The sequence below is a fragment of the Xylocopa sonorina genome, chromosome 10 (genome assembly GCF_050948175.1).
Source record: "Xylocopa sonorina isolate GNS202 chromosome 10, iyXylSono1_principal, whole genome shotgun sequence".
NCBI classification, from domain to species: Eukaryota; Metazoa; Arthropoda; class Insecta; order Hymenoptera; family Apidae; genus Xylocopa; species Xylocopa sonorina.
This window is the reverse complement of record NC_135202.1, coordinates 8422500-8448839: the sequence shown is the minus strand read 5'-3', so window position 1 is coordinate 8448839 and position 26340 is coordinate 8422500. Positions and strand designations below refer to the sequence as shown.

General features: G+C 40.8%; 4 protein-coding genes across 5 annotated transcripts in view; 2 read left to right on the top strand and 2 right to left on the bottom strand.

Annotated features, from left to right (window-relative positions):
- Window positions 1–4395: 4395 nt before the first annotated feature.
- Window positions 4396–8335, bottom strand: Mlc1 (Myosin light chain alkali). 2 transcript variants are annotated; one of them, XM_076903228.1, is made up of 6 exons: window positions 8209–8334; window positions 7855–7882; window positions 6605–6913; window positions 6362–6448; window positions 5896–5964; window positions 4396–5048 (listed from the first exon to the last, which is right to left on the bottom strand). In XM_076903228.1, the coding sequence occupies exons 1-5, from the start codon at window positions 8209–8211 to the stop codon at window positions 5933–5935; spliced, it is 459 nt and encodes a 152-aa protein (XP_076759343.1). In that variant the 5' UTR covers window positions 8212–8334; the 3' UTR covers window positions 4396–5048; window positions 5896–5932. The 2 variants fall into 2 exon arrangements, with proteins under 2 accessions (XP_076759343.1, XP_076759342.1); XM_076903227.1 differs by lacking the exon at window positions 5896–5964 and having other exon boundaries at window positions 8209–8335.
- Window positions 8336–8427: 92 nt separating this feature from the next.
- The window catches only part of Unc80 (unc80, NALCN channel complex subunit), a 31260-nt gene continuing 13347 nt past the window's right edge, over window positions 8428–26340 (top strand). Inside the window, exons 1-24 of the mRNA XM_076903210.1 lie at window positions 8428–8469; window positions 14603–14705; window positions 15215–15263; window positions 15877–15903; window positions 16493–16513; window positions 16669–16814; window positions 16925–17072; window positions 17164–17395; window positions 17473–17561; window positions 17661–17744; window positions 17817–17867; window positions 17982–18112; window positions 18192–18446; window positions 18957–19132; window positions 19225–19388; window positions 19544–19686; window positions 21798–21827; window positions 23787–23916; window positions 24145–24336; window positions 24518–24659; window positions 24780–25154; window positions 25409–25841; window positions 25917–26040; window positions 26121–26298. Coding sequence (XP_076759325.1) covers window positions 8457–8469; window positions 14603–14705; window positions 15215–15263; window positions 15877–15903; window positions 16493–16513; window positions 16669–16814; window positions 16925–17072; window positions 17164–17395; window positions 17473–17561; window positions 17661–17744; window positions 17817–17867; window positions 17982–18112; window positions 18192–18446; window positions 18957–19132; window positions 19225–19388; window positions 19544–19686; window positions 21798–21827; window positions 23787–23916; window positions 24145–24336; window positions 24518–24659; window positions 24780–25154; window positions 25409–25841; window positions 25917–26040; window positions 26121–26298 — 3436 coding nt within the window. The 5' untranslated portion in view covers window positions 8428–8456. The remainder of the gene's footprint in view (window positions 8470–14602; window positions 14706–15214; window positions 15264–15876; window positions 15904–16492; window positions 16514–16668; window positions 16815–16924; window positions 17073–17163; window positions 17396–17472; window positions 17562–17660; window positions 17745–17816; window positions 17868–17981; window positions 18113–18191; window positions 18447–18956; window positions 19133–19224; window positions 19389–19543; window positions 19687–21797; window positions 21828–23786; window positions 23917–24144; window positions 24337–24517; window positions 24660–24779; window positions 25155–25408; window positions 25842–25916; window positions 26041–26120; window positions 26299–26340) is intronic.
- On the bottom strand, window positions 8893–10308 carry LOC143428397 (uncharacterized). Its single transcript, XM_076903226.1, has 3 exons — window positions 10221–10308; window positions 9784–9995; window positions 8893–9670 (listed from the first exon to the last, which is right to left on the bottom strand). The coding sequence occupies exons 1-3, from the start codon at window positions 10306–10308 to the stop codon at window positions 8981–8983; spliced, it is 990 nt and encodes a 329-aa protein (XP_076759341.1). The 3' UTR covers window positions 8893–8980.
- LOC143428637 (uncharacterized) lies at window positions 10889–13356 on the top strand. The gene is made up of 2 exons (XM_076903670.1): window positions 10889–12473; window positions 12567–13356. The coding sequence occupies exons 1-2, from the start codon at window positions 10889–10891 to the stop codon at window positions 13325–13327; spliced, it is 2346 nt and encodes a 781-aa protein (XP_076759785.1). The 3' UTR covers window positions 13328–13356.

Here is a 26340-nt window from a genome sequence, read left to right as displayed (position 1 = left end):
TCCGTGCTGCTGCTCGCGGTCAGTGTCCAACGAGAATGTAATAAAAACGACCCACGAATTCCCAAATTTGTTTAACGTCGAACTCGCGTCGAACAGTCGGTGTTTCTTTGGAGTTCGCTTCGAAGACGTGCCCGTAGCAAGCACAACCCTTGATAAGAAGGAAGCCTCCTCCGGAGGTTCGCAAGTGGGCAGATAATCACGGATGCTGTGTAGGTGCGTCTTGAACGAGATGGCTCGAGAGCTTCTCCCATTTTTCCGCGTATTCATCGTCGGCAGATCCAAAGGATTGCGTAGGTCGGTGAACCTTGTTCTTAATAGATCGTGCATTGACATTCAATGAGTCTGAACGACGGGTCACGGTTTTTCTCTCGTTGATAAGACGAAGTCTTGCGGATAATCGCGCGCAAACGCGACGAAAATTCGGGAGATCGCGCGGGTGGTTACATTTCGATGGAAGTTTGGTCAATATTGCACGCGAGGCACGACAAACCAGTTAATTCAATATTTTCATCGGCATCTCGTGGAGTTTCATAACTCTACGTGCATCTAGACGGGGAACGAATAATAGGTAGGAAATTGATTTTTCATTGGCCTTCGCGAAGCTTTTCATTCGCGTTAGACCGTATTTATCAGTTCGGGCGAGTTCATAAAATGCTTTAAAGGTCGTAACATTTAGGAAACCGTGCTTTTTTAAATAGAAAAATAGTTTCGAAGTGAGATCGAAAGGTAGCGGTTAAACTTTATTTTCTCCATAGAAAATAATGTCACGTACATTGTACTTATTATATATTATACGAGAGATGGAAACTTGTTGAAATAGATGTAATTTCAGTCGTTATTTAACAACCTGTTGGTTGAGATTAATAAAGCGTGAACTTCCTAGTATACTTGACACATTTATCTCTTAAAGACTTAAAAGTGGCACATGGAAAAAGATATTGTTGTCAGACAACTGCATGCGAATAGAATAGGTATTACCCGATACGTCTCCCAATGCAGCGCTCAGATTTAAATGCTATTATTGCAATAAATCAAATAGAAAGGAAAATTGATTTACATAATCTGACATACGAAGGTATTTGCACACTTATTTGAAAATAATACTCGTCGCTGTTGTTAAATTGATCATCCAATTTCTCTAATTAAGTGCATGTGCACTTTTAAAAGGAGGCTGCCAGAGTAAGTTAATCGAGAAAATAGTCGAGCACAATTGTTGCACGTAATATTGTTCCACAAACATTCGGGGGACTCGAGAATACGATGCAAATCGTTCTAATAATCGCGACGCATGGCAGGGCTTAAAGCGGGACATAGGTAACGAGAAGGACCTTGGCCCCCTGCTCGTGTAACGATAAGCATTCGCGTAACGATAGGCATATAACTAGCGTATTACTCGGTCACGCGCATGAAATTTAACAAACCATTCATTTTGGCGCAAAAGCCTGCGGAGATTCAGCGGCGAGAATGCAGGTAGGCGGCCATGTTGCATGCACGGCCTTCCTGCAATCAACGCAACCAACATTTTTAATTATTTCTAGTTTAATTTCACCGGAGACGAGTAGCCCTCCTCCTTTGACGCAGTCACATCTCATCGTACGTTTTAAGTAATCTCGCGATAAAACAATTATATATTTCTCATAAAAATAAGAAAGGTAATTGCTTCTAAATAAATTATGGAGCAAACATATTTGCCGTTGGATGAACAGTCTCGAACTTTTGAACGAGAGTGTAGATATTCGAAAGAACAGTTGCAATAACTGCAGCACCCCCTGCCTAATGGGGATTCTCCGGAAGTGAGAAATAAATAGCGGATGCCAGTTCGGCCAAAGTGTTGCTCCATTTGTAGACCAAGAGAGCGTCATCCGATTAAGGTTTCGAGTTGGTCATCGAAGGTGAGCCCGGCCAATTTCGCAATTATACGCCCACACAACATCGTTAATTCATTGCCGTTCGTCAGTTTCCTAATTGACACACGATATAACCATTGCCGCGACCGATTTTTCCACCCTGTTTAACTGACAAGGTAAAACTGCTAGTTTGCCTCTATTACAGTGGTTCGCTAAATTACAACGTTGACGTACTAACGAGCCTACCATTTGCATGGATACACTGATTTATTGTTCCGTTCGTTAAAACAATCGAAACGTGGTAACATTTTAATTGTTTGCTACGGATCTTCGTTGTACGTCGGATGTCCAAAAGAATTTCTATTGACGCGAGATTTATTACGAATTTATGAGATAATTTTGCATCCTTTGGAAGAATATTATTTTTAAATCTCTATTAGAATCTTCGATTAGAATTGTAACGATGATATTCAAACAAAATCACAACGTTTCTACCTACATTTCATTTAACTCCATTTGTGTTGAATCGCATAAAACGTTGCGCGTGTAAACAATTATTAAGAATACCTAAAACTCCCGTGCATAAGATCGTATTTTGACGCAGTATGCTAACATTTTGTAAACCCCACTACCATTAAAACGTACGCGTTCTGAACGAACGTGCCATAAATTTCCCTTTTGTTACCCCCTTCCTTTCGGTGCGTAACGATTCCGCGCGGATTTCACACAACGCGTAACAATGGCAAGCCGCGATTATCTTGATTCATGTAAATGGAGAAGTAAGATGTAGAAGTAATTATGCCTGACAGCAGGCAGTATTAAGTTAATCAGAATCTAAAAGACTTCCCAGTCTTACGGTTCAATATTATGTACTGGGTTTTCTCATCGCTTTGAGTCTAATGCCCCCGGACACCGGGGCCATTGTACGGTCTCCAACGTAAACATATGTACGTAAGGGTGTCTCTTAATTACACGATTGATGTTAATGATACGCTCGAGACTGACAATGCCACTCGCAGGTAACAATAATCATATGCTTTCCTTAAAAAAAAAGGGAACATGCCTTTCTGTTTAAGGAAACGATATCGTCAATGCTTATAGCATGTACATAGCAAATATACAAGATGTTCAATTAAATGGACACAGTAGTACGTATCGTTTCACATCGCACACTTTTATCAACAAGTGTTTACTCTCTATCTACCGATCGAATGATATTCACGTTGGTATGTGTATAGGTATGTAATTTATCTCGATCTAGGTCTTTATCTTTCCCAGGTAGATCGCGTAAAGCGTACATATCGCGCATAGGTGCTCAAAGATAATTAACTCTGTGAATATCCTTAACTGCGCGCGTTAAGCGCGCTTGATCAATCTGGCAAAGTAGATCGTGACGCAATGATGTTCGCGCATCGTTACGCGGCGACGAGGAGCAGCCGAGTAATTCGCGGGACACGCGGAAATTCAGCGTGCAAATCACGGGAACGAGATCCAGTTTTCCGACAGCGAGCACGCATCAAGATGGCGAAATCCGTACGCTGCGAATGAGCTGCGTCGGTGGTTCGAGCCCGTTCGCGAAAATAGCGTCGAGGATCGCGCTCGTGCGAGAGGGACACCAACCTGTTCGCTGGCCGATGTCGTCGTGCTGTTGCAGATCGCTGCCAGTGTCCTCCTTGGCCAGGTTCACCTGCAGATCCGTCATCTTTTTGGCGATCGTTTGAGTACGCGGGCGTAGCTGGCCTGGTTGCGGTGCCGCCTCTTCCTGTTTTCCTCGAGCGAGGCTCGACTTCCGCGCACTGCTCGTCACCCCGTGATACGCGCGTCGCGGCGGGAATCGGTCGTGCAGACGAGATCTATCGCGTGCAACCGGTCGTGAAAAACGACGATCAATCCGGAAGACGAAACACGCGACACTTGCGACGCGTTTGAACTGACTGGCTCGGCCGCGCCGGCTTCCCGGGATCGCGCAAAAGCCCCACGCCTCGCCATCGGAAATCGCCGAGCGGTTACGAACCTCTTGCCGTTCGTGCGACTCGCCTCTCGGACACTACGAGCGGAGTCGCGTCGCGGAGCCATCGCGAGGGTGGTTTGCGCATCGCAGTATTTGCCTACCCTCTCGACAGCGGGAAAACGCTACCCTTCGCGATCACGCGCTTTATTACGAAAGCACGAGAGACGCTTTCTCACGATATCTTCTGGAGATTCGAAGCGATAACTTGTTGGCAGTTCTCTCGAGAAGTGGTACAGTCGATGGACATGCTTTCGCTGTTTGTCGAAGCGAGTTAGTCGATCGATCCAAAGATTTTTCAAGCTTTCTAACGGAATTAGAGATGGTGATGCTTTGAGATAATTTTTTATTTGAAGACATAGGATGGAAAAATTAGTTGAATCGTGGGACGCGTGTTTTTACGATGTTACTGTCGAGGAAGAAATATTTGGATAGAAGAAGATACTTAATTTCCATTCTGAAATGGATTCCATTCTCTGAATTTCCATTCTCCATCTGAAGATGCGACGGAATAATAGTTCGTGTAAAGATATAGACGTCTTGAGTTTATAGAAAATATGGTTGTATGCCTTTATTTACATTGTACTTTTATAACATTTTGAAACGTCAGAACAGAATGCGACGTGGGTGTACAAATCGGCAGATGTTCGAATTCCTCCGGAAGACTGTTGGCGGCGTGAAAGTTGGTTTTCCCCGCTGTCGAGGGGTACAGTTTATTGAATTCAATAAGAAATAAAACGACACGACTCTCTTCGTCCGGTTTCGTACGGTGTTAACATACGTATATTAAATATTATACATACATCGTTCTCATTACAGATACACGTGTCTCAGTTTCGATGGTTTCATGCTATCCATTTCTTTCACGGAATTTAAATTCGAATTAAAAGGATATCACTTTGTGTACATACATTACATATATATTTTGATGTATCTTAATTTCTTGCCCAACGGCATAGCGCGATGGCGATGTTGATTGGAAATGAATTTCTTTTTTTTTAATGTAAATGTGAAAAGTGTCGGGTTTATATGCGCCTGGCGATTTTTTATACAGGATGAATAGTATGATGAATACGACGAATGGACGTGTCCCCTGTTGACGTGGAGATTGCCGACGAATGAATATCGACACTGTTGTGCCGGGTTGTTACTTCAATCTTCGTCCTCTCTACCGCACAGTCTTTTGAGGAACGCTAGAAACGAAACGATCGATATTAACATTTTTTTTTCGTTTAAAAAATGGCACAAGCTCTGAATGACAATGGACGTCGCGAAAAAATATATACAGTTGTCGTAAATCGCGGTTCGTACGAACCGTAGCGTCTTACTCGAGCATAGTGTCGAATCTCCAATGCACAAATAAAGATATCGAAGATAACAAGCGTGAAATAATAAGCACGATATGCAAAATCATAGAAAATAGTATGTACTGCATTTTGTGATTTTAATTTCGAAAAATGATAAGCTTGAAACGCGTCCTATGGGCACGTGAAATTCGGATATATTACGAAAATGTGTGTTTGGTCGTTCATTGTTGTTAACATAAAGCGTCTGAAATCCGCATAAAAAGTGAACGCTTACATCGACGGAAGTAGAATGCATAATTAATTAATATCGCTAGTTAATCGCGTCACGATGAAACTCGTGACTGAAATAGAATTTCGTTTAAATTCATGGAAATCCGTGACACAAATCAAACGACATGAATGCACTTCAGTAAGGGACGCGAATTTCCAAAAACGCTCTCGCTCGAGGTGGTGCTCTTTTCGAAATGCACGTCAATAGGCTTGAGTCACGGACCTCGTGCATTAATACACCTAAAGCATTTGTACGTGTTGCTGTAAGAGAAGCAGGTTATCGATTTCAGCATCCCTGCCGCGTAGATTCGTTGCGTCCTATAAAATATGACGTGTGCGTAGTTAAAGATAAGAAAGGAAATCGGTTAGTTCGTAGGTGAAAACCAGACGAAGAAGAAGTAGAAGAAGAAGATGAAGAAGAAGAAGAGCAGACGTGGAGACGAATACTACAGGGTGTACTTACGAAGGATGATCTTTTGTGACAGTCATATCCGGTTCGCTTACAATAGCACCATCATCTTCTTCAAGAACGCTGTGGAACACAAAATACGTGGAAATGTTAAACGGCAGGAAGAGAGGAAATGGGGGCCCAAACGATTGATTCCTGTGACTTCCTGGTCATTTTGGGGGGCAGCTGTATGAAATACTCTACTGGACTAAACTACTGAACACTGTACATACATCAGGGGGGGGGGGGATGAAAGGGGGCAATCTCTTGTTTAGACTTTCTACTGTAAAGTGAACACCTACTGGTGGGGACGAGCTGCTAAACAAACGCATGTTCTCTCGCTTACTGGCTGCTTTTCTTTAATCTAGCAATGCTCTATATTAATGTGACTCACTGATGCAGCTCGTACAGCACTGTACGCTTCTTTCTCTATCTCGCGAGATGCATGTGTACCTTTCTTTCGAAATGGATCGATACTTACGAGCGTAGGGGATGAAGCCATCGTCGTCTTCTGGGTCCATACAATCCTTCAGTACTTGTTCCACTTCTGGGTCGGACAGTTTCTCACCTAACATCAAACGGACATAGAAAATTTACTCACGATAACTACAAAGAAAGTTAATCTCACTCTGTGTTTAATGAAAATAGAGCATCTCGATCATTCCGTTTCAATAAATGGAAGCAAAATGGATCGTCGGCTAGAAAAACGAAATGATATTAATACCAAGAGTAAGCAGCGTGTGTGAGAGTTCGGCAGCGAGCATGGTCCCATTTTCCTGTTTGTCATAAAGTTTCAAGCACTCCAGGAAGTCCTCGTAGCATCCCTGTTCCTTGTCCTTTTTGCACTGACTGTAGATCGGCAAGAATTCATCGAGTTTCATCAGCTTCTCGCCTTTCTTTTTCGTACCTCCAAGCTTCTCTATAGTGGCGTTTGTTGGATTCAGGTTAAGTGCCCGAAGAACGTTACCGAGATCGACGGCGTCGACGACATTGGTACCGTCCGCGTCGTAAATGGAGAAGGCAAATTCTGCCTCTGCGTTGAAAGGAACAGAAAGAAATAGAATTGATCAACTAATCGCATACCGCGCGATGCATTCGAAACTGATAAACGTGTTCATCGTTATCCTCTTCGATGTTTAATTTCAATTTCGCGATCGATGGTCGCGTGCCACGCTTCTCGAGTATTTACAAATGGCTGCCGCGTTATCTCAAAAGGCACGAATTATTTTGGAAAAAAATGATTCTCTTATATCGTAAAAGTATAGTTTCGATGGAAATGAGAAGCGAAGAGTGCACGATACCGAAATCTGGGTTAATATCAGCTGAGGCGCGGATCTTCGTGCGTACCTGGTTCAAAAATATTGTTCTATTTTAAGGCAGAGCGGCTCCCACCCAGCAACCGATTGAAGAACTTGCTGGTGGAAGTAGTGGGTCAGATTACCCCCGCCGAGCCATATAAGAACACGGCGTTAACTATTTTTGAAATGGCGCTTCTCATTCGGGGCAGTTACACCTCTGTTTTACCGGTTACCAGCGGTTACGTAATTTTCGTCGCGCGTGTATCGAAATACTGTATCGCCAGGACAGCACCATACATAGCGATAAATGCGAAACGTGCTTGCGAAATCGCTTAAATGACTTTCAAACGTTTCATTTACCTCGCTTAACATCGATCTAAGGCTCGATCGGTCGTTACACGAAAAAATGTCACGATCTCAAATATACTTGCGAAAATGACCGGCACGAACGAACATTTTTCCCTTTGCTATTCGAGACATTCCCCTCGGGACACGTAAGTATTGTCTTCCTGAAAAATTTTCCCCCACTTTTCACCTGTGTTGCATCACACGTGAGGCTACTCGCAAATTCCACTCCATACTTCACTGTTAGTCGAAAATTATCGTGGTTTATCGTTTTCAATTTTGACAAAAGTATCTACGCACGAATTAGGTGTTTCCCATGTGTTTTACTCACTTTCAACATCCTTGGCGCTAAGGTCTGCCTGTAAAACGAAATAAACGTTCTCAGAAATTGGTACGCGAGAAATTGCACACACCTTAAACCAACGTCCATTGCTTATAATAAAATACTATCGCGATGCAAATTCTGTAACGAACAACAAAAATAAAAGAATCTCTCAAAGATCGTGCAATTTGAAACGTGCAATGGTAACACTTCTCGAAGGAGGAACGATTTGCGTGATGGCAATTTGACTGGGAACGCGACAGATCTGAGAGAAGCGAAAGGCGCGATCGTAAATTGAATAAACGATATTCGCAGAATTTGTCTCGCGTCTCGAATGTTCGTAAGGGAAAATCGGATGCTCACCATTGTAGTATTTTACTGCTGCTTGATGTTAACCGAACGGAGCGCGAACCAGAAGTGGTACCGGGTGTTACCAAATTTATTCATTTTATTTCTGTAGATGGCGCAGTGGTCAGGACACACGAGAATCGCGAGCAGGTCCAGCTCGTTGAGGCGCGATTCGGGCGAAGAGGGTATCGGCAACGCCGCGGTCCAAAAACAGTACGGGAGGCAATTGCGAGAGGTTTAAGCTGTGCTTCCTACTACGATAAATGGTTTTCGAAGGTAACGTTCGTGTGTCAGGGCAGCCAGCTCCTCCACGCGGGGGTACATTCGTCAAATAAAAATACACATCGGTCTGGCGATTGTCGCTGGTGTACCTACCGGGCCCTTAATGGCGGTCGATCCACCCGCGTTCGCCGCAGCCAGCGTCGTTACTCGATAAATGAAGGACACGCGTGTGCGATTATCGAAAAGGTCAATTGTATTACATAAAATCGACGAAGTACATCTTTCTCGTCCACGGTGATCCAAAGGAACGCGGGGAATTTGTTTCGCGCCTCATATACCTCGGTAGATGATCGTCGTACGCAAACTATGCTGGTACCAGTGGCCAGACGGTGACTAAACTACTTGACGGAGTTATTTTTACCAGCTCGACGCGGACAAACGGCGTATTTCTTTTATTTTTCTTTTTCGAGGAATAGATTTACAATTGGGTATCAAGATGTTGCGCGTTCGATCGTTTCGTAAGTCCGTTGATGGAAGGAATGAGTGATCCCAGCTGTCGTCGGAATCATTTCTTTCGACGGCCAAAAATGGTACGAAGCAGCTTCCGCGTTCTACTTAGAATGCCCTTCTTCTTCCGTTCCTGCGACGATCGCGATTCGTCGCAGTGTTTCTTCTTTAATTTACCGGATCTAACGGCTGATGACGAATCGTGCGTCTGATCTGGATGAGGAGAAGATGTGATCTCCTCGATCGTCACTTCCTCCAAAGAGATGTTTCTCGCGAAAGACGTTGGATGAACGACGAACGACGATGTCGCCTCGTTGCTGGCAAAATCGCACTCGTCGTTTCTTAAATTGGTCTTGGCTGGGGAGTCAACTTTGCTTTGGTCAGAGTCGTCGATACTTTCGATAGTTCGTATAAACTGTTCCTCCGTTTCTTCCCAAGTCGCGAGCTTCTCTTTCACGATGGGTTCGGGCTCGTTTGCTTCCTTTTGATCGGTGTCTTCTGTTTTCGGTTCAAGTTCCTCGATCATTCGATACAGCAGACCGACGGATACCTTGGTCGCTTCGTTTGAACTGTCAGTTTGTTTCTCCAGGAGCGCACACGTTGGATCCGTCGTTGTCTCGATGACTGCATTGTGTGTTATTTGCTGTACATCACCTTGGCCCTGAGTTGCACGCGTTTCTGCATGTTCGCTCGCATCAACGAGGGAAACGCTGTCGATGCTGTGTATAACATGTATAACATGTTTTACCTGTTTAATGAACTACGTATTAAAAATGTAACACTTGGGTAGTATGTATTTTCTAGACTCATTTTGTTAAAAATAGTCATAGGAAAGTGAACTTTTTAAATTATTGCGCATACCTGTTTTTCTAATTTAGATAGTTCAGAGGAGACGGACGTTGAATCACCAATTTGCAGATTGTTTAACCCGTGCACCATTTTTTCAATTAATTCCGTGGTATCCGGCTCGCTGCAATCTGTGCACAAACGATCCTGTATTTCTTGGGCTGTTCGCGTGTCATCTGATTCGACACCAGCTGATTGTGACCGATCATCCACCATTTGTAATTTCTCTGACAACGTTATTTTCGTTGATTGCAATTTGTCAAAATTAATGTTTCTGCTGATAAACACGTCAATCGTGCTTGCGGGTAAATGCATCGAATTCAGCGTGAAAAAGAAAGTTACTCACACAAGAATAAACCGAGAAACTATGGAAGCGCATCGTAAAAGGAATTTGTCAAATGAAATAAAATTGTACCAAGCAGTATTTACGCGAAACGATGATTGGTACTTACGGTCGTTAGTGTCTATTACATCGAAGGCTTCTAACATTATCTTGCCAATCAAATTCCTTGCAAAAGCTTCGACCATAATTTGAGGCATTACCAAAATCGACAATGAACTGAAATCGTAGCTGCCATTAACGACAGTCATATTTTACGTATGCATGGCAAACACGTGCGCACTTGAATCTTGCTAGGTATTTGCGTGAACGATTTTTACTTTTTTCAAATTTCAGTCTCCACTCGATCAACTTTCAGTGAGTAAATTAATTAATAAAAAGTTTATATATGAATTTAGTACAAAATTTACGTGGGGTTATAGACAGACCTTAAAGTGAATTTATAAAATGTCTGTTTATGTTCTCGAAGATGTCAGAATTTGCTGCACTTTCATTTTCAAGGTGTTACTCGCTCACTTGATAAAAACTAACCACATTCAGCGTATTAAATACAGGTTTTCATGATCTTTTGCTAATTGTATCTACAAATTGATGTCGAACGTAACCCACGAATGTGGTATATACAATTTCGAAACATCATTTGTGCAAAAATAGTAAAATACTAATTAAAGGTTTAATGAACACTATAAAATGGACACTATAAAAGCGCAACATTCATTTCCTACAAATCAAAATAAGTAAAATAACACGAATAAATTAAAGAACAAGTAATCGACGAAGATGGATCAAAACGAGCACATAGAAGTAAGAACCGTCAAACCTGTCGCAGAAATTCCCATTTCTGAAAGCAAGTACTTCGTAAAAACGTTAAGTACAATTCCCGAATGCGAGAGTTCAAAGGTATCCCGCATTATAAAAGAAGACGTGTCACATTCCATAAATTCCAAATCGAACGTCGAAAATTTACCAACTCCTAAAGAAAGGATCGACTCGCTTCAAGATTCAAACGCACCGTTCGACATTGATCTGCTTTTGAGGCGTTACGCGTGCAACTCCAACATGGCGAAGTCAATAAAAGAAGTCCTTGGAAGAACGGACGATCCAATTAGCGAGGCCTCAAATCGAGGACCGCTGCTCGAACTGGGTGCAGCCTGCAAAATTTTCACTTTCCTCAAGCAGTCATCTTCTAATCACTCGTTATTGTCCACGCTTCGATATCGCGACGCGTTAACCAAGTTGGAGTCCTTGATACGCGGATACAGCAAGGAAACGTTGCAGGAATTCCTCTCGATCGATCCTTCGATGAGAATGTGCAAACATTGCGGTGTGATTAGTTGCGAAAGATCGTCGGATATCTCTATCGGGTCACGAAGATCACCCCCTAAAACTTCTTACTTCTTAAGCACCAAGATTCTTTCGGACATTGTTAAAAATGGCGAGGATAAACTGGTAACTCACAGACGAGTCAGAAGAATTAGTTCCAAGAAAGGACGAATGACGAAACGTGTTGGAAATTACGTGAAAGAAAATACAAATTCTTATCCTTCGAGAGAGTTAAGTTCGAACGTTGATCGAGACGATAAATCTTGCCAGAGAATTAAGATCATGGCGGCGGAGCGTGAAAATGGTGGCGAGACGTCTCAACAATTGGAAACTATTTCTAACTCTGAGGCTCGCGATGGAGCTAAAAATGATACTATTGCTAACGTTAAAAATAATTTGTTATACGACAGCTATTTTAATCGAGTAAATTATACCAACGAATTTATACATTATGCTCCAAATAATAAACCAATTAAGCAGGAAACGTTGAGCAATTCGCCATTAAGCGTTCACAAATCAGACGAGAAGATCGTGAAAGATATCCTTTATGAAAATTCACAGTTACACTTGGATGATATCGTAGAACAAGATTGTGTATCTTTACGCGATAAACAGGCGATAAAACCATTAACAATTACCAAACAAAATCAGGTAATGAACATTATCGAAGATATAACACCTCCTAACAGCAAGAAGAACTTCGTTTTGCATCGTATTTCAGACTACAATCCTTATCCAAATTCAGAGTATTTGATACGCCACAAATTTATGTCATCAAATAAAACAATTAAAAATAGAGATAAAAGCTCTAACATCCTCTCGAACGATTCTCAGAATTATTTAGAACAATGCAAGTACATGGAACCTATTAAAAATATTCAACAGTTTAGCAGCTTTCCATATTTAATAGAAGACGATTCATTGGAAAATTGCGTGAAAGTGTCTCGCACTTTAGAACAACCTAATGAAAGTAACACTACAGTGTGCAGTTCTTCATCTGCGGAGAATATGATTCGTAAATGGATAAAAGTACCGGGGAATAGTAAGAAAAATGGTATCAGCAGCATTCTATTGCTGATTACTCGCGTAAGCTAACAAATTTTGGACTAACGAGGAATACATTTATTTTATACAGATACTTTATCAATCGACGAAAAACAACGCAGTGATGTATTCTCAAAAAATTATCCAAGTGAACGAACTGTATCCAACGTAGTCAATGGTAGTTTTAAATTTTGGAACAGTCAGGAGTCGATCAAGAACAAAATGGACGCCCAAGATTCGAACGACATTCAAATCCGTGGAAGCAAAAAAAGTTTTACAAAACACTTACTTGGATGTTTTAAAAATATCGCATCCATAAAATCGATAAAATCCAAAGAGATCGATACAAATGCGAAGCCTCCATCGTCTTCCGGTAATAGTTTATTGGGCGACGGTGTGAAGAACATTTCGCGGCGAATTATTTACAAAGAGTCGTCTTTCAAAGACGCGATAAACGACGACGAAAATTACAATAAAGTGAACGACATTTTGTTGCTTTATCGCAAAATTCTGGAAGGCACAGAGGGAATGGATTGGCAGAGTTTTCAACGGTTCGTCGAGCACATACATCCCAGCCATAAAGACTCGTGGCGTGACATTTGCAAATCTATCAACGATAATGCGAAACGAGTGGCCGATGAAAATGGCGGTGGCACGGAAATATGCATAGAAATTAGTTCCGTTACGTCTGAGCGGTTCAGGCGGGAAACGGAAACGTGCGGCGACGAGATCGTGTTCGAGATGGATATAACACTTGGCGATGTCGAGAGGTGTCTAGGTAGCCAACGAGCTTTCTCTGAGAAAGAGCAGCTCGGCGGTTTTGAGAGCGCCAGCGAGCTTACTAAAGTTTGAAACGATGACGTTTGTGATACTGAAGTGGCCTCCAATCAAGCTGAATAAGCAGTCTCGGATGGTTTCAATTTTGCCTGTACGTTACTTTGATTACCTTCCACCCCCACATTTCTTTCCACTCCACATTTCTCTATCCACTCGCTTCTCTCTCCTCGCGTTATTTCTGTAACTCGCAATTTCAGCAACCCACAAGGAATTACAAATATTTAAGCGACTAGAACTCGCGAGTGCTGTGGTGAAATTTTATTTTCAGTTTGAATCGAGTGCCTCGAGAGTCCTCGAGGAGTCGTTTACCCTTTCGCGGATAGCCTCTAGCATTAAAATGCCTCGTGGATTTTTTTAGAAACGAAGATTGCACCTGAAATGTCGATGCTATGTAACTTAAAAGGAAAAATGAAACGATGATACTGGTAAATGTTTTTCTGTAACGTTGCGAAATGCTAGATCGGTTGATCCGTCGAGTGAAAGATTTGGTCGACGCTGGGTGGGCTAGGTGGGTAAGTGGGTTGGTAGGGGCAAAGGGTGGGTCGTTCCTGGTAAAGTAGGGGTGGTCCAGCGAGCAGATTCCTGGGCTGATCGATGAAACGACCGGCGCATTGGATTTTCCAAGAGTAGCGCGCGCATTCCCATCCTTTCCAACAGCATTACGTCCACCGTGTCTTTCAGTTACTGACGATCCTGCCGCGGTGGTGCATCCACCGTTCACCCAGTGCATATCTGCTAACTAGAACGATGCATCCGTGTCACTAGGCCGTACAAAGGCACGTGATACTGTCCTTGCACGGTGCTGCTCCGTCGTTTGCATCCGTCGAGCAATCGTATCGCGAATGCACGCCCCTTCTGTCCTCGCGAACGGAAACGGAAACCCGTGCGCGATCGGTACCTCGGCTAATTTTTCTTACCCCCCCTCGCTTTCACCCACTTGTTCGCCGTTATCTCCTCATTGGATCTTGATTCGAGCGTAGATGCGCAGTTACGCTTCACGTTCGAAACGTACAGCGGGTGGAAAGTAGATTATCAGACCCTACGAAGGAATTGATTCTCACGATAGGGTGAGCGTGTCGAAGTGTGTTTCCTCGTGAGAGAAAAAGATCCGGCCCATGTCGCTAGGAAGTAGACGAGAGAATATTTTCTGCTGCTGTCAGGTGAGACACGTGGCGTTTAGATTTTTACGATGGACGTGATTATTTCTCGTCGAACGTGCGGTTTCGTTTTGATTTTCGCTCTTGCTTTTTCTCGTTCGTTCGAGTAACGTAACGATTGAAATGGTTCTAGACGGTTTTACTGGGAACATGCATAATCGCCGATCCGTCGATGGAAATCTTCAGGAACAGGCTTTGCCCATTCCGGTTCAGATATTCCTTTGGCGAAAGTTGAGGTACAATATTGCTTTATGTGCAACAATCGAATCGAACACTCTCATTCTAGTTGATTGTTACTAGTCGTTTTCAGTCGATTGGTTTAGAATATTTTGTGTTAAAATATACTAGATGTTAATAAGAATATAGTTACTCGTTTTAATCCTTGGACACTGACGTAATTTTTATTTTAATGCTTTGTACTTCGAGTATGCAATGGGAAACAAAAATGTGCAACATCGTGTAATAGTGAAATGTATACACAGATGGAACAGATCGATTGATTTATCGCGTGTCGTTGTGTTTACGTATTATAACGAGGAAGGGATGAAACGAGTAATTTTCGTATTACAAAAATGCTCAGATACTTATATTCTTATTTCACGTTGCATATATAAAGCTTGAAAATGTCGATTATATCAGTGTTCAATTTTGAATATAATTGAAAAATGATATACATGCATTCTAATCTGTCACGTTGACGTTTTCTCACGTTCGACGGAGTACAATTTAAATTTGCATATTACAGCCCATTCATTCGTGCGAAACTTGGCAGAGTTCACGAGGCATCATGCACGGTAAAGCTTCTTTTACTTTTCCCTCTTATTAAGTGTCTTTGAACTGTGAAACACGAAGTAAACGATGTAAATGAGTGTACGTACGCGAGGATATGTGTGCGACTGTAAAGCATATGAACAATTAGCGAAGTTTTTAATAAAATTTCATCAATCTTGGACACCTTAGTTCACAGATTCGAAGCGGTAAAGTGAAATTGTAGATATGCTTCTGCTCCATTACAGAACGACGGAACGAAACTTTGTTCCGTCCGACAGCTTTGATGATTGTCCTTAACTTTGTTGTGCCTTTCGTTCAACTTGCGCCTTATTTATCTATCACCGTTTACTTCTTATATAAAGTTTGCTAATATCAGTTACAACTCACTTGTGTACAAATAGCTACCCTTACCACCTTTCGTACTTCTGTACAAGAGGGGTAACATTTTAGAAATACGATATAAGTACAGAATTTCGAATATTTAAGTACAGATAGAATATATGAACGCAGGGTTTTATGTTTTCCAAAATCCTTAACAACGATAACTTTATCATCCCTCTGTTCTCCAATACCCCTATCCGAGCTGCACTAACAAAATATCCTCTTCCACGCTGCCGCTCTACGTGTCACATGCAGTTCTGTCAACACACGCCAGCTCATCATGTAAGTTCGTTAAGCCTGATACCTGCTTGTTCCCGGTCTTCTGCAACCACTTTTGCATTTCTACATCCACACCCTAATTATTCTGCTTAAATTTCCCTTAAGAGTTCTCGTTATTTATCCAAATAATCTATTGTATATACATGTATAAATTTGTTGCATGTCTTTTCGTATAAATGTGAATATTTAGTTTTATTTATTTTGAATTGTGTAGCTTACTAGTAACGTATTGTATTTCTTTTTTATACATACGTATATGAATGAAATGTTATGGAAATTATGTAAATATACATATATAATGGTAATAAATTGATCCCTTAAACTGCTTTGGATTGAATTTATTTGTATTTTTGTATTTAATAATTATTTTATATTGTATCAATAATTTAGCACGTAGTTTAAAGCACATTGTTATTGAAGTATTCCTTGGAAACCTGTAAGCATTAATTGCCACTTCAATAATAACGTAAGATTTTAGTTTTGCATCGTAGTTTATGGTAGCTACTTCTCTCTTTTATTCACTTCTTCCAACTGATATATTTAAAAGAAGAAACAATTAATTTTAATTATGCATTTCTCGACGCTTACACAGCTGACGAAGGAAGCTTGCACGGTTAGTATTTCAAAAATACAAATAACTAAAAAAACTCTTCATTTCTTTCTCTATCTAAATATATATATTTCGAACAGCTAAATAAAATCTATGAAACGATAGTAACGATTACGATTAACGACATAATAATAATAATGGTTGACGTCTGCTCATAGTCTCTCGAGAAGGTGTTGGTTCAAAATCTTCACAACGATTTAACACCCTCTTTGAGCCTGATACTGGGCAACGTGCCACGGTGGCGGTTGATCCAAGCGGCTCTCCCCTACGTTCTCCACGCCACAGCCAATCTCCTGCACAATAGGTGAGTCCTCCTACTCCGCGTCTCCTTTTGTCAACCATTTCCCACCTTCTCCTCGATTTTGTGAAAACAGGAATTGTTCTCATTTATCCTTTAATCATCTCCTCCCCAAGGAAGGATTTCCAAAGTCTTGGAACCATGGAAACAACGCTCCTTTACATTTTGCACTGGATCCTCCTCGACGCTGCTGAAGAATGTGCCGAGACGGACACTGACCCAGGAAATCCATTTTATTATTTATTTTCCATACCCACTATGAGCGTGAGTAGTTTATATTGCATACTTCTATGCGTTGCAATGTTCGTATGGATTATTAATAAAGCGAACGTATATTTTTTCTTGCCATTTACAGCTGTTCGTTTACCTTTTCGCACCCCTCTGCAATTATTTAAAAGACATCGATTTTAAAACTAACTTACGACTGGAGAACGGACTGAAAATATGGTCGGCTATGTACGAATGTCGCCATCCGGACACACCTTGCTTTACCACGCACTGTCGGATCAAGCCGCAAGCTTTGTGGAGTCGATCGTTCAAGTCTTCCAAACAACATCAAATGTCCGATGACGTGTTCGTTGGAGGAAGTGAGTACTCAATTGATTAATTTCTTCTTGATTAAAAAAGAAGAAACAATACAAGTATACTTATATTTAATTTTTAGACATCGAAAGTCCACCCAGTCAGTCTGCCAGTGCTTTCTCTGACCAAAGTGCAGACAAACCATTGCCAACGAAACAACCAAACGAAGACGTGAGTGTGAGATCTGATGATCTTTATTATACAAAAATTAATTTCTGTTTTAATTCTGTTTTAATGTCTAACTTAATTACGATGTCGTATTGCGTTCAGAACATTTGGGTGTCCTCTCCTAAGGACACTGTGTTTCCGGAAACGATCCCTGAGGAGAGTTCAGGCGCTGAAGATGAACACGTGGTGAGTATTTAGATTAAACGATGATTAGTTAATTTCGATTCGACAGATGAAATAACAGAATGCATGTATCAGGTGATCTTCAGGTTGCCGTCTCTCAGCGAGTCGGAGAAAGCACTCGACGGGGTGAGTAAATTCCTCTTTCACTTCTTCTTTTACTAATAATTAGCGTGTTTCGCTATACTGTAAATTTCTAGCAACGATGGCTAACCATATAATTCCTATACATCGACGTTTCAGAGCGAAGCCAGCATCTATCACGTAGCAATGGGTAGAACGACCGATTTCTCGAAATTAAAGATAGAACAGGTTACAGCGATTTCAGGACTCAACACTTGCACTCAGTACCAGGAAAAATCGATGAGCATAGGGTCAGTTGAATATTCTAAACGTTACTCTACGCAATTCCAATGCGCACCACGGTATAAATGGAAATATCGAATTTATCAGAGGGTTGGATAAGGAGAAGGAAGAACAGCTGCACAGAGCTGAGAAAGAAACGCAGGATACGTCGAAAACGAAAGGTTCCGTAACGCAGCAGGGTCCTGGCGATTTAAGCGGAGCAGGATTGACAAGTAGTTGCCCTGACATCGATTCAGACGTTCGTGCCGCTACCTTCCTCGACGTGGCTGTTCTTAGGTGCCTTTTCGTCCCTCAATGGCAGGAGGAGGGTGTGCATTGGGCTCTGCAATTTTTGTACCACAGGTGATCTCACCATTCTCTTCTTTCTGACGCGTTACCTCGCGTGAAAACGTTTCTTATTTAGTTACATGTAGATGGATTTGGCAGAGATAGTTAAAAGAATATCTGTTGCCTAATTATAAATATATCTTCCATCCCATTTCATTTTTTCATTACTGTTTCTATGTCGCAAGTCGTGTTTCGACTATCTAACAGCAAATAATAGCATGTAAACAAATTGCGAATAAGCTTATCTATAGTTTAAACGTTTAAAAATAAGTAATTATAGAGCTTGCTATAATTGCACATTTTTTAACGAGGACTCTGGGTTGTCTTATTTCCGTACCGAATTTTTAGCGGTAGTTAATATCGGTTACATCATTTCTCAATCTATGGACCACAGTTTAATAATAGACGTTTTAAATCTTCAATCGCCCTCGAAATTATAGCTACTTTTTTCACTGAAAATTTCAATGTTACTTCCTATGCGTAAAAATTATTACTCAAATTAGTTTAAAAAAATATTCTTCACAGATTACGCATGATCAACGAGGAAACATCGGTGCAACAAATGCCGCGTCGTCGTAGCAACTCCTTACCCATACCAAAGATAGAGGTGTCCATTTACCAAAGTCCTGAGAGTAAGAAGAAAGAGGTACCAAAAGATTTTATGGAGGTACCAGTAGTTCGTGACGTTTCCGTGCCAACTGGTACGTTCATTGAGATAGTTTCTGTGCAAAATTGTCAGCCAACAATGCGTTAACGATCTCTTACCTTTGCATTAATGTGTCGCGTGCAATAGGTCAGGAGGTCGAGTCGAGTCATACAAGAAGAGGCAGCGAGAAGTCGAAGAAGAAAATGAAAATGGCTGATCTGAAGGTATTCGTCGAGACAAAGTTGCTATCGAAATCGGAGAAGGCACTCGAGAAAATTGGTCAGGATGATTCCAAGATGATGTTTGTGCAGGTAAATATTATAGAAAATGTTATACTCACGAGCAGTTGCTGTAATAATATTAATATTAGAAGAATAATTTTTTTGAAAGTTTTCAAGAGGGGGTCAATAAGTGTTTGAACTGTTTTTAAAAGAGATAGAAAGTTAAAAATGAATTTAATCGTTAGGAGAGCCACAGAAGTCTGGACACAGGGGACGAGAATCTGATCAGACCGATTTCAACGGCTTCGAAAATCTTCGAGGCGAAGGACGTCGATCACATGAAGCATCCAACGAATTTGATAAAAGGGAAGAGCATGCCCAGTTTAAGGTACGCAGGACGCATCGCACGTAAAACGAACACTCCCAAACACGTATTATTTTCACCTTCTATAACAATGTTTCTCTTCGATTATCAACTTTCTTCATATTCATTCGTACTCACACACACGCGTCTTTTTGTATATTTTTACTTCGCCTCGATGTCGCGTTTCTCAAACGCAATTTTATTTTCTGCTGCAACTACAAATTCTCCACGAGTCTTCTTCCTCATACGTGCAGTTGAACCCTTTGCGCTTGAACGGCGACCCTCGTTCGCCACAATGTTTCTCGCGTGGCAATTCGAGTTATTGTATTTACGCTGAATTTCGTTATCTCCAGTTGATAGTTGCGAAGTATTGGTTCGTGAATCTTTTCGTGGAATTGTTTATGTCTTCGATTGGAAAGAGACATTGTGACGTCTTCTGCAAATGTCCTCTACGACTGTAGTCCTGAATACGATGTGTCTAGCGTTAGTACAGTTTCGACGATCGTAGGAAGCACACGTATCGCGAAGTTTTGCGTCACTCGTTTAAAGTTTTAAGACGAGTTCGATTTTAAATTGATCAGAAACGTATCTATCCACGATGGTGATGTATTATCGAGTGTGAGGAACAGGAAAATTAGAGTAATAGACAGTGAATCCGGAAGTAGCAGCGATGACCCACAAGATCCTGGCAACTCAGAATGCCTTGGTAAGTGTTTATGTAAAATATCACTCCAAACGCAACTACAGAACTTGAACTTCGATAATTATCTTTTTCAAAATGTAAACACAGATAATATATAAAAATATAACATTTTCGTATGTTAATTCTTATACAAATTCATTTACACGCGAAATTATCTCGAGTTCCAGCGTGACTGAAAAAGTCGTCGAGCGCAAAGGGTTGATATTAATTTGTTGAGGATTTGTGTGTATGTGCGTGCGTATGGATTTTTGGTTAGAAACTCCGAACGATTTAACCGATCGAATCGAAACTAATTCTATCGCGTAAACGAGGGTACATAGCGATGCTTGAACTGTTGATGCTCTGACGAATAAACATTTCGTTAGACGGGGAATTTTTCTCTTTGGATGTAGACTGTAATCAGTGTTGGGTACATAACGGATATATAATTGCAGTTTAATATAAATAAATGGCATCTACTGATATTATTAGGATTGGCTGTACTTGAAATCTTACTTTCTTTATATTTACAGATCTCGTAGTTTTATTTATTATAACATGTATTATAAAAGAAAAAGCTTGAACGTAAGTAAATATTAATGAAGATAATTAAGCAGTGTTAAAGGAAGGTCAATTTTAAAAACAATTATTGAAAGCTGTTTTAAAGCAGAAAATCATTGAAATAAATAATTAATGCAGAGTATACTCTGTCGTGTAGTGTCCAAGTATATTTGGTGAAAGTTGAAATATCCAATAGCGCTGCTTTCTGAATCTCTGTCTTTGGAATTTTAGATAGATACCATTTTGATTTTTATAATATTCGTATAGGTAAAGCAATGTGTATTACGCTTATTTTTATTGCTTAGAGCAATTGATTATTAGCACGATTATATTAATGACAATAGAATTAGAATAAATGAGTAGTCATATTAGATCGATTATTACGAAGTTCTGTGTCCGAGCATCGTTCGAAATTCAATTTTAAGGCATCTCTTTTTCCAATTTTTATGACAAGATATTTAATTAAGAAGTTTCTTTAGAATATCATAAACGCATCGTTCTTTAATTATTCTTATATTGCTATTTAAAGTATTAGGCTTGAAGAAAAAGTTTATTTTCTACCCAACACTGATAGCTATTTTGAAACTATATCTCGATTTTTATAGAGTCCCAAAAACTATGTTATCTTAATGAATACGCAAATTCTTCAGAACAGAATCCACGAAAGAATCGTCTGATATTTGTCAGATTCGTTCAATTTCACAGAAATCGTTGAAAGTTTTAAAGTATTGGTTGCGAAGAGTTTGCTCACTTTCATTCGTAACACGGTTTTGTATCACTGCATAATCTGATAAGCTCTTCCTTTAAAAACTTATGCGTAATGTGTTTTCTCTGTGTGTCTCTCTTTTTTCTCTCTCTCGTTCGCCTTTTCACCCCCTGAACTCGTACTCAGCTGCTTGATTAACGAGCTGACCGCGGGAGGGTAAGTCATCAACGTCACTCGGAGGAAGTTCCGTGTTGCAGCTCGGTTTACACGCTTCTTTTACGAGCTTCCTGCTTCCGGTAGGACGCACAATTATCCTTTGAACACAAATCACGCCCTAGCCGCCTCGGCACGTTAGCCAGAAACAACGAGTACACTACATTTCGTGCGCTAATGCTCGAAAACTCCCGTGCGGACGACGAACGATCGCGACATTCACGATCAACCCCATTCAACGTGAAAATTCTGATTTCCGTGCGCGCAGAACGGCTCTTCCGTCATTGTAAATTTCATAAAAGAAGTGTAGAGAAACGAGATTGATTTTTCTCTGGAAAAAAGAATTGTTTCTCAAATTCTATAAAATTTTGTTTAGGGTAAAGATTCATGAGGATTAGAATTTTTCAGTTGAATGATTTGTCGCGCAAGAATCGTCGATCTCAAGCAAACTTCTAACACTTGTATAGCTCCACCACTCTTTAGCTCCAACGTAGTATGGTATCCACTCGCGTTTACACTTCCATTTTCGCTGTAAGAATCATAAATATCGATGCTACGATTGTACACGGTCGATCAAGAGTATTTCTCGTATCAGAAGAGATTTTCGATGTGACAATTCTGATTTAAATACGATTCTTTGTATAATATGAAGGAACCCAAGCAGAAATAACGAGAGCAGCCATTAGCGTTTTCGTATCTGTTCGATGTACGATTAATCTTCGTTTAATGCTCGAAAGTCGCAACTGGTTTTTGCAATTCTCATTGTAGACTGTTGGGAGAAGTAATTCAGCTCGTTTGTCTTATTTGGCGACAGCTACAGTCGCAGAAAAGGACAATGGTTGAAGGGGTTGCATTTTTCTTTACACGATGCAATTTACATCATATTCATCTTAAACTTCTGATAAATTACAAATTATCTCATATCTGGTTTAACTTTGAAATCAGAAATGAAATAAAAATGACAGTGTTTTATGCTCATCAATGGGTAAAGGGGTTAGAAATTTTACTTTCTAACTTTATTACTTATTATTTTACTTGCTCTTTCGTTCTCGCTTATTTTCTGCGACCGTATTCGCTGACATAAGCCAACAGAGGTGCGAACATCCTTTCGCTAAAACCGATCGATGGCTTTTTATTGCACCCAATCGCGTGATCTTTTAACGATAATTGTACACTATGGATCATTTATCACGAAATGGGGACCGCAAAAAGCTGCTGGAGAATTCGGTTGTTCAATTGAGTCCAAATATGGAACGTTACTGGCGATGATCGAAAATAATTGTTAACAGAGAAACTTTTTTGAACATTAAACGAGGATTCACTGCAGTTTTATAGGAATGCCAGGCATCACGAATATTATTTCACTTTTACAATCCATTACACGACTGGAGCTAAGTTTTTTATTTCTAAATTACTTTCACTCTTTTCTACGTAGAAATTCTAAACTAATGTGGAAAATATAAGTTTGTAGTATCGTACAGAGCAAAGAGATCAATTTGCTCTAGCTTTAGAGTTGCAATGCACAAATACCTGATAAATTATCCTCAACGTTAATAATAACACAAAATGTCAAAATATGAATTTTATATATTTTTCACAAATTTACGCCCACTTCTAATTAATTTTGTAAATAATTGAGCACGATACGAATATCTACGAAAACACCCTCTCCAATTTGATTCTAACTTTATTTAATCGCAATCACTCGTGCTTAAGTGGAAACCGCTAGTGAAAAATACTCGATATTATAGTATCGAGTTTGAAGTAACGCGTGTACGTGAAAAATTCTAGTTAAGAGGCACATGGAGCATGCTACGTGGAATGGCAAACGCACCGATGTAGATGAGAACCTTAGAGATCAGTTAACAATCTCGTAGTGCTTGGCTAGGAGTCACCGTGTAAAATAGCATGGAAAAAAGAATTTGGCGACGTGTCTGGTTTCTGATCAATTTTGTCTCGCAGATACGTCGGTGACGCTCGCATCGAGAGGAAGCAGAGTCGATTTTACAGTCAATCGTACACTGCGCCCAACCCTATCATCACCGTTACGGAGCACACGCCTGCGCCATCCCCTGATTTCATGAAACGACAGGTAAAAAGAGTCTGAGCTACCAGGATCAGTCAAATATTGTACAAGAAATCTATTTATCCAAATTGAACGTATCTAGAAAAGTAATTGAACGGTTTTTTTTTTAAATAAAGTATACTATTCGAATAAGAGACTGGAACATTTTCATACATTTGACAGCATATTATGTTATATCGTTTTAGCGCGTTCGATTGAACAATTATCTCTGACCTGTTACGATTTCCTCCGCAGGGTTCAATTGACAGCCAATTAGACGTCATCAGTATGCACGGTAGCCGTTTAGATTCTGAAAGAAAACCGAGTCTCACACGCTCGCAGACTGACTCTAACATTACTTACGGCAGCGATGAGATACCAGAAGCTCCTGGTTCCGCTTGTTACATTACCAAGGAAGGCGATATCGACCTGCAAGTCGTCTTAAAAGTGCGTATCGTTCCATTGAACAATGCGATCTTTTATTTTAACTCGTTCGTTACCAGAGTCTTCTAGAAAAAAACGTTCAGCTCAATTTTGTAGAGTTCTTCATATCTTCGAATGAAAATTGTGCTTTTCTGAGAGATTAAAACTAATCGAATCCATTAATTGCATTTCTGTTCTTCATCAGGCTGTACACTCAGTCGCCTTGAGAGACAGCAATTGTTGCACTTTACGAGTATGCGAGAATATATTAAATTTGGTGGAACTTTTGATGGATATGGGCGTGATGAGGCAGTGTCTTCGAGACGAACCTGCTGGCAGTATGACAGGTAAACAAAAAGTAGTTGTAATATATTAAGAAATCGCGTGGAATGAAAAAAACTAGTTAAGCAAATTAATTATTCTGTATGTATTAGTCTTATATGCAATCTTCTCGATTATTTAATCAGATCTAGCGACGACCATCGAAAAATCGGAGACGGGTAAGAAAAAGGAAACCGCAGAGAACGAGCAAGATTGTCGACAAGATCATTCGGAAGACAGCAAGTTCTCGTCGCACCATCTCCTAATGAATTCCGTGATTCGTGTAATAAAGCATCTGGGCTGTCCGCACAGCTGCTCGGATGGCATACGAGGATCGCAAGCCGATTTCTGTCGCTCGCAGGGCCAACTGATCCTCGGCAAACTGCATCGTGCCAGCTCGAAGCAATTCTCCCGGTTCCTGAGATCAATGGCGCGCGAGCAACCGATACTGGAGGTTCTGGAATTCTTTCACGCATTCGTTGGATACTGCGTGGACCCAAGTTCGTTACTATCTCCTCTTAGTGAGTAAATCGAGAGACGAGAAAGGCACGGTGTACTACGATTTATCCGCTTGCAATATCTGATTCCGTTGCGAAATAGCCAAACGTTCGACGCTGATTATAATTGGTTCTGATTGCGAAATTGCAAAATTTATTTTTCCACCGCCTTTCTTCAATTTGTTCGTCTTAAGCTTTATTGTCGACAGAGTAATCGCTTTCCAGTTCTTCCTGCTCTTGGCTGCGATTACGAATGCCTGAAACGTTTTTCTGTGCAGATCAGAAACGAGGATCGAGCAAGTCACCGGATGTCGGCTCGCAGGGTGGATACGCGACGAATTTTGGCGCGAATTTAATGGGAGCTGCCAGTGTTGGGGGTGGCACTAGTTCTTCTGTGACTGCAGTTGCTGGAGCGATGACTGCCACAGCTGTCGGAACCGCGACCACCAATTACGACGTTGGCAGTCACAGCGCTCGTGGAATAGAAAGTCACATCTTCAATTACGTTTTCAAAGCGCTGGTCACGCGTTTCATGAAATCGTGGAAGGATCTGACGTCGCGACAGTACTTCGATCTGCGACAGTTCATGACGTACGTGAAGGAAGCTCACGGGGGTGTCTTTCGTCGCGTCGCTCTAAGTGGAATCCTCGATTCTGCGGATCGTCCGAACAAACGGTGCAACAGTAACGTTCAGACCACGCGTGTCATCAGGTAAACGGATTCAACATGTTTTGAGATGACAAATCTGTGATAAAAAAAATTTCAAATAATTTCAAATATTTACAGGCACATGCATCAATCATATTTGGACGAACACCCAGACATCGGAGGCGAGACATGCTACACCGTGGACGACAGAGGGAACCGGAAATTCTTCTTCAAGAAAAGAAGCACATCTTCAACGTGTGCTGTTCGTATAAAAACTGAATGACCCTTGCTCCTATTATTCTACATTTTTCGCGTGTAACGATGTAATTTGCATTTGCGTAGAGTCTCATCGAGACAGAGCTGAGTGAAGAGAACGCGAAGATCAGTCAGAGTCCTCTAGGCAACTTGAGGAAAAAGCATCATATACTCACCCCTCGACAAAGTGAACGCAATTTAGGGATAGAAATGTTGAGTTCTGGAAAGACTAGGAAATCCACTCGTTTCCAAATTGGTGGCATAGGTAGAAATTTATAAATTTTATTATAATATATAGAGAGAATAT